At 40.7% G+C, this 7,500-nt stretch overlaps 1 protein-coding gene across 2 annotated transcripts in view; it reads left to right on the forward strand.

The window, feature by feature from the left end:
- Positions 1-1,954: 1,954 nt before the first annotated feature.
- Positions 1,955-7,500, forward strand: part of hoxd3a (homeobox D3a) — a 9,758-nt gene continuing 4,212 nt past the window's right edge. The window contains exons 1-2 of one of the 2 annotated variants that reach the window (XM_084338981.1): positions 1,955-2,341; positions 6,516-6,575. In XM_084338981.1, the coding sequence (XP_084195107.1) occupies positions 6,538-6,575 (38 nt within the window). In that variant the 5' untranslated portion in view covers positions 1,955-2,341; positions 6,516-6,537. Of the gene's footprint in view, positions 2,342-4,002; positions 4,364-6,515; positions 6,576-7,500 lie in introns of those variants that run through there. The other variant, XM_084338982.1, reaches the window with a different exon arrangement.

Genomic DNA, 7,500 nt, shown 5'->3' on the forward strand with positions numbered 1-7,500 from the left:
AGATTTCAGCCGCGAGGACTGACTGACCCCAGCACCCCTGACCCGCGGACCCACCGCATTTCTCTCTTACAGGCGCTATTCGCATTGGTCATATACGGATTCCCCCCTCAGACTAAAACTAGAGCATTGGGAGAACAAAAAATGCTCAATGCTTATATACATGCCATGGTTTAAACTTGTTAAAATGTATTTATTATATCAGGTGCACTTCCTCCCGAAATGTTCTGATATATGCGTCTATTATGTCTCACATGTCAATATGCAATCCTTTTGGTTTTATTTTTGTAGGCAACGTGCTTTTTATCCTGTACTGTGCATCCAGATGTGAAAAGTTTATTGAAATAAAATAAAGATTTCTACCGATTATGCATTTAAAAGGCTGCGAAAGGTGTTTTGTCGCAAGGTTTCACTCTATTTGAATAAGTCTTTGTTTTATTCAAGACAATAAAACTGCATTTTAGAGTGTAGACTGATTGGTGAGCTTTGGTGGTCTTTATTGCATGGTCCACGAAGGGTTGGAGCTTTTGTATAATGGCAACACGGTTCTTCCCACATTCACTTGTCATAATTGCACCAAAAGTTTTACGCGTGCAGGAAAAAGCAACCTGGTTATATGAATTTGGTGAAATTGTGAGATGAGAGTATATTTTAAATATAAATCAAATGTGATCAGAGCTCTCTCAATATCAGTGGACGAGCTTTGATGAACGTGCGTGCACATTGTCGTTTGCGAAACCTAACGTGTAGGGGGGGGGGGGGGTCATATGCTCTATTCATTCTTTTAAAGGGTATTTGCTTGTGGACACATGTTCTTAACATGTTTCTTAAACCTTTTACATTGGGCTGTGTTGTGTAGTATAGGTGCGCAAACGCACCACGTACCCCCCCCCAGGCTTATCAAACATTTGACAAAACAAACAAACCCTATTTTGCTTTGAAAAGTTCATAAAATAGTTTTTTCCCCCCATTGCTATACAATACCACCCCAAACGTCATGCAGCATTCATCAATAATAGCACACATTGATATAGGCTACTTTGGCCAACAAAAAAATTAAATAAAAATCAGTTCGAGAAATGACGTGTATTGTTGTTGACACGTCCCTGCATCCTTATATCCACCCGCGTCCACTTTCTGAAATCAGTTTAGAATCAGTTCCCTGAAAGTTGGACTCAATAGACGCACGCAATAGCAAACTCTAGATGCATGGATGGAACAGACTATCAGTTTCCATTGTTCGTCTGCCTCGCCATTTGCATGACCACCGGTTATACTGTACACCCTGCAGAACGCAGGCCTAGGCTTGCACGCGCGTGCGAGATGGTGATGGTGGCCGGGATAAGCAGCAGCACCGAGCGTGCGTGCGTGTGTGCAAGTCAAAGAGAGTTGAGAATGCAAGCGCGTGCGCGTTGCGTTTGTGCTCCCGCGTGCACGCGCCCTAGAGATTCAGCCAGGCCAGGGCCGCCCGCGGCTCGTGGCTCATCTTGATGCCGCGCTCACCTATCGCCATGAATGTGCCATCATCACCGTATCGCCTATAGCAGGCCACCCTATCTGCACATAGATCAGAAAAGAGAGAGACCGAGAGAAAGATATACACCATGCAGTAGCCTACATCACGGTTCTATAGTCAAATTAGCCTATATAGTTGTCAAGGCTCATTTCACATTCAAATAATGATTCAATATTATATATCTGTTCACTGTTTATTAAATCGTGCTTGTTGAACGGCTTGAATTGAGGCATGCATGCTCTCTTTTAACACAATGCAATCAGGTCAGACCAACCCTTAAAAACGCACCGTGTGTATTGTATAGTAGTACATTGACCCGCATGTCTGCAAGCAATACATGAGAGCCATGCAGGCAGTGCCGTTTCCAATGACACTGCGCCGACCGACCGACCGACCGACCGACCGGGGGACGAGACACCACCGCCGCGCTGCACAATGGCTCTAACACCATCACCACGGCCATGTTTTATTTCCAGCTGTTCGCAGGGAGCCTCGCCAATAAGCCAGACAGCCCCTTTAAGATGTATTAAACTGCGCTGTCTGCATTCGGAGATATAATTCGAGAGACTATACTATACCACTCCGCTCCCTCTCTCTATATTCTTGACCACGTGATTGTCTAAATAATTAATGCAGCACGTCCCCCGGTAAGAATCACGCCGTCGTCATTAATCGCAAGGACTCTATCAGAGTTGAAAACTGAAGAGATCCCACGAAAATAATATCCAAACCGGTGCCGACAACACTATACTCAACGCGCATCGGTAAAGCCCTGCTGCACTTTATAGCACAACAACAACAACATCCGCACCGATGGATGCTCGGGAGGTAAATATTTCAACATTCTTTCTTGACTGAGGTGGTAAATGACGATTGTCAGTTATTTTGATAAATAGCGCCCTTTGATGAGCGCTCTGCACACAGACGGGTTGTGCTGCTCAATGCTGTGTGTTTTTATGGAATATAATATGTGGCACCGCCGGGGTTCTGCTTTTGCAACTTAATTATCGGCCTTGCAGATGTTCTATCTATGAAAATATTAGTAACTTTTACTTTGGCTTGGCATTATGTGCTTGTACTGAATAAATATAGCTATGTTGGACACATATATAGCTTGCGCATTGGGCCCACTAATTAATTATTCCGATTAATTCAGATTTGGCTTATTTGGAGGAGTGGTTTTGTTAAAACAAAACAAAAAGGATATATTTTATATATTTTCCACTTGGCGCTGTGATATCCTATAAGTATAACTACATGCTTATAACGCTATACTAGTCTGTGTTAAAGGCATAGTTCTACAAATTGGGATGCATCATATGATATTTGTTTAGTTATAGAGTCCATTTCTAACCGTGTTGTTTTTATTGTTGTTTGTGGGGAGGGGGGAGGGGGGGTGGGGGTGGTGGTGGTTTGATTTTTTATTTCTGAGAGTCGTGGAAGTTGTGTTTGGGGCAGGTTGACAGTTCTGCCTCGTTGTAAATCATTGCCGGTGATTCCTGAATGGGTGTGAGGCTGTTGGGGCCGGCCGAACACTGTAAATCTTTCACTTTTATTGCCCCCGCGAACATATGCTGCGATGCAAGTAGCCCTGAACCTTCTCCTCGGAGCAAGTTTACCTACCTCTCGGCATGCCCGCGGTCTTTATGGCTTCCAACCATCTCCCATCTTTCATTTGATCCGTTCGCCCATGGTGCTATTAGTTTCCCTTTAAAACATTTCATTTTCGGTTTACATGGAAACCATGAAGTGGTTAAAAACTAAATATTTCGCTCTCTCTTTTTTGTATTCTGTGGGAAGCAGCCATGCCGTATGCTTTCACATTGTGAGGAGACAGACACAGCGGACAAAAGGGGGGTTATGTGGTTTATTTGAATACAATTCCAGTGTCAGTTTGGGTTATTTGCAATCGCCCATTGTTTCATAAATCATTCAAACGTGTATGTCGGGCCCATATGTCGATTCGTGACTACTATAGTCAGTCCAAATTAAATCCATGCATTCTAGGTTTAAAAGCATGCAATAAACAACAAGGGTATGTTCATCCTCTACACTGTATACACGTTACATATTATACATTATACATTTCTCCTCCATACGTGTGTTTTGAAGATACCCACGTTATTGTTTTAAGACGTGGTGCAAAGTGACTATAGCAATCAACGGATAAATATTATCAGAGCAATACACACATATAGGACACGCAATCTCACGGAGAATAAAACCCTTAATATAAACATATACGCCGTTGTTTATATCCTATTATAACCGTGTAATATGCAGTGTAATTCTAATTCCAAAGCCTGCAATTGGAAAAGGCATGAGAAAGGAAGCAATGGAATACTTTCAGCACACAGTTCAGACGAGGAAATAAGCGCCATCCTTTATCAAAATGGATTCGTGAGGTAAGGGATGGTTGAAGAAGAGGCAAAGGGAACAATCTGCCAGCATGATCACGTGAACAAATATGCTTGTATCTTAAGGCAGTGCCTTTATTTGTCATCATAAAGCTTCCGAAAAATACAAAATCCTAGCTGCAAATCTAAATAGGCCTATCCGTTGTCCCCCCCCCCCCCTCAATACCTGTGTATTCCAATGGGTGATTGATTGCCAGGGATTTTTTGGGGGAGAATAAGGATTCCTTGTTCGCTTTTTATTGGTAGTTGAATGCGAGTCCTTCCATTCTATCGGGAATACTGTCTTCATTGGTATATGGAAATGTCTGAAAAACAGCAACATCAGGTGTGGGACAGCACTGTCTGCAGACAAAGGGTGAAGGATTTATTCTAGAGGCTACATGGAAAGGAATTGAGACTGAGAACCGCTGGTTTATGATGAATTGATTCACAGGTAAGCAATCGCATGGCAAAATGCAACCTTTAACCACGGGTTAATACAATGCAAGGGAATAAATATGATTTATTCCATTCGTAGGACGGTCGTGCCTATTAATGTCGCTCAGGCAGGCGACCGTGAGGACTTATATAAGTGCAATTTCAGAAGAAATTTATATAATTTTTGCTTTCTAATATTACACGGACTGATGCGGTCTATGTTGTTGACAAAAGGATTTTCTGACGATTTGGGGTTTCGGGGGAAAACTCTACCAAAAGGAAGAAGTATCGTCAAGAGGAACTTTTCATTCCGTCTGCCGGATCGTAAATCACATTAATTTGTTGTCTTATCGTCAGTGTGGCGCTAGCCATGATTTATGTGGTTTCAACGATATGGCTTTGTTAACCTGCACCGTTATATTATGGATTCATATCGAATATTTGGGGGATTAGCCTTTTCTGTGCTCGTTAACGCAACACAAAGGCACATTCTTCATTTTCACAATATTGCCTTATTGTAATTACAAATATGTTTGGCATGCTATCCTACTTGTCAGTAATACTGGCTGTTATTAGACTATATTACTATATGCAATAAAATACTGTTTACTGATTATGGGATTACACGTTATAGGCCTAAATTAACCAAACCCACAGTATTGTTCAAGTTGATTATTCTCCTCTAGTTTTCTAACAGGGATTTGATTGTTGATAAGCCTTGATTGAACACTGAAACATTGTTTTACAAATAGTGAGTAAACATTTGTACACTATTTAAACATTATGCATCTAATATATCTTCAGTTTGCAGAATGACTGCAACTTACAAATTGGTAATACGATTGTATTGTAGACTATAATATCGCCATATAAAAAGAGGAATAGACGCCCACATCATCTGTAATTGTACAAGAATGAATGAACATTATAGGTTATTTATCATGAGGCGATTGACCCTTATGTGCACATAGCATTCCTACCAAGGCCCATGCACCGTCCGAACCGTCAGACAAATAGGATTCAGTTGAAACATTTAAAGTTTAATATTAATAAAGACATAATGAAGTGAGTCAACGACCCCTTATCCACATAATCCTCGTGACATCTCGCGGCGCGCCATTGTGTTTACTAAACTTACCGTAGCAATGCGTAGGCGAAAAACATTCTCGTTTGAATAGAGCACCATGTCTGCCAATAGACGTGACACTGTGCTCGAAGCCACTTAATAAAACATATAGACTCCAGCACTGCACCACCACTTCAAAATAATAATAATAATAATAATAATAATAATAATAATAATAATAATAATAATAATAATAATAATAATAATAATAATAATAATAATAATAATAATAATAATAATAATAACAATTCAGTACAGGCTACTCCACATCGAAGACAAACCCCCACGTGCGTCATAATATAGAGACTATTATCCTCAAATGGAAGAAAGAAAAAAAAGAAACAGGAAGGTTCAAACTCACATTTGAACACGATTAGATTATTTTGTTTTAGATTTAATTACGTGGTTAATAATATCCAGTGGTCCTGCAGCGTCTCTCGTCCTCGCGGCATAACAGGCATCATGGTGGGGACTGGTTGGGAAAAGTTGGTTTGGATTTCACCATCAGGCTTAAATAGTCAGCTCGCACGTTGTTCATTAAACTTTGAGTTAAGGCTGGAGGAGCCAGGGGTCACCGAAAAGGCTTATGACTGCTAAATATTTTGGGGAGCCCTTTGTTTGAAAGAAATGCATGTGTAAGACTTTTCTTTCTATAGTACTGGGCTAGCAGCAGTGTGCCTATTCATCTTATATATATATCTTTTTCCCAAGTCCCATTTTCAATATATTCCAATATATATAATGTTTTATATATCTCTGAGTAGGTTTGGATAAAGGAGAAATAATAATCCATCTTGTTTTTATTCTCAATACAAATCTGATTGATGCTGCCTAATAGGCTATTTATTTTATTTTATTTTACATTATTTTATTTTAATATATAGTAAAGCAGGCATCCGAGGAGATATAGGCCAACCAACCAGGCCCATTAAAGGTTCTGCAGAGACCCAACATTTTGAACAAGAAAAAAAAACAAAAGCATTTCTTATAGGATGGGGGGGGGGGGAGTGGATCGTGTAACACATTTGGTTTCGTCTCTCAGGTCGAGGTGCAAGCGGTCATGAATGCGTGAGGGATCCCAAACACATCTGCACACATTACGGTGAGTAACATTTCTATAATGAAGGCTATAGTGCATAAACAAAGCGAGTTCATAACGAAACCGTGAGCGTAGTATAGCTCGTTGTTACACAATTGTGTCTAAATCTAATCTCTGCAGTACTAATGTAATCATTTGGATTGGAGGCAGTAGCAAAAACTGACGGATGTCCTAATTCGAAGTGTATAGCAGCCTAATTCTTTTCGGATGGCTGATGGCTATACAAACGATGAAATCCATGTTTGCAACATTGCAGGATAGGCTACTATACGGATTAACGCCGAGTTGGACTTTTTTTTTTTAAACAAATATAATAACAGTTTAAAACAAAGTACCCTCTCTCACATGACAGAAGTATACAGAAAAAACGACAATGTAAAAACATGAAAATTAATACATGCACCACATTCTCCACACCAGTTCCGAATTTTATAGAGACTATATATACCATGCCTCATCGCTGATATCCCCTTTTTAATAAACAAACGAACTCCGGTTAAATCTGCGGCGATGGTATATCAACAACAAGACTTCCGTTTGACCAGAAGTTCAGTAGCAGAATGCGGGGAGAGAGAGAGACTCCGAGAGGCTCGGCTTTTTATATAAAGCGGCTCCCGTGTATAGATGATGTCGCGCAGTGCACAAATTCTTTCCCTTGCCTTCCTCCTACGCGCTCAGTTTTACACGTCTGAGGGCTACGGGTCTCGAGGAGTGTTTTGCTTTTCATTCCTCTCTCTAAGGCGTTTACAACCATAACATTTGCGGTCATAAATTTCGCTGCGGTCCACACTGACAGGTGCAATTGTTATGCATGGCGCGAAGACTTCGCCTCCTTTAAGCCACTGCTGCTATACTGTATAGGCCTCTGGGGTTGTCTCTATTCAGTGGCCTTCTGCGTCCTATTATTATGCTTTAGATACAATTAATC

The sequence above is a fragment of the Notolepis coatsorum genome, assembly GCF_963971535.1.
Source record: "Notolepis coatsorum genome assembly, contig: SCAFFOLD_1145, whole genome shotgun sequence".
Lineage (NCBI taxonomy): Eukaryota > Metazoa > Chordata > Actinopteri > Aulopiformes > Paralepididae > Notolepis > Notolepis coatsorum.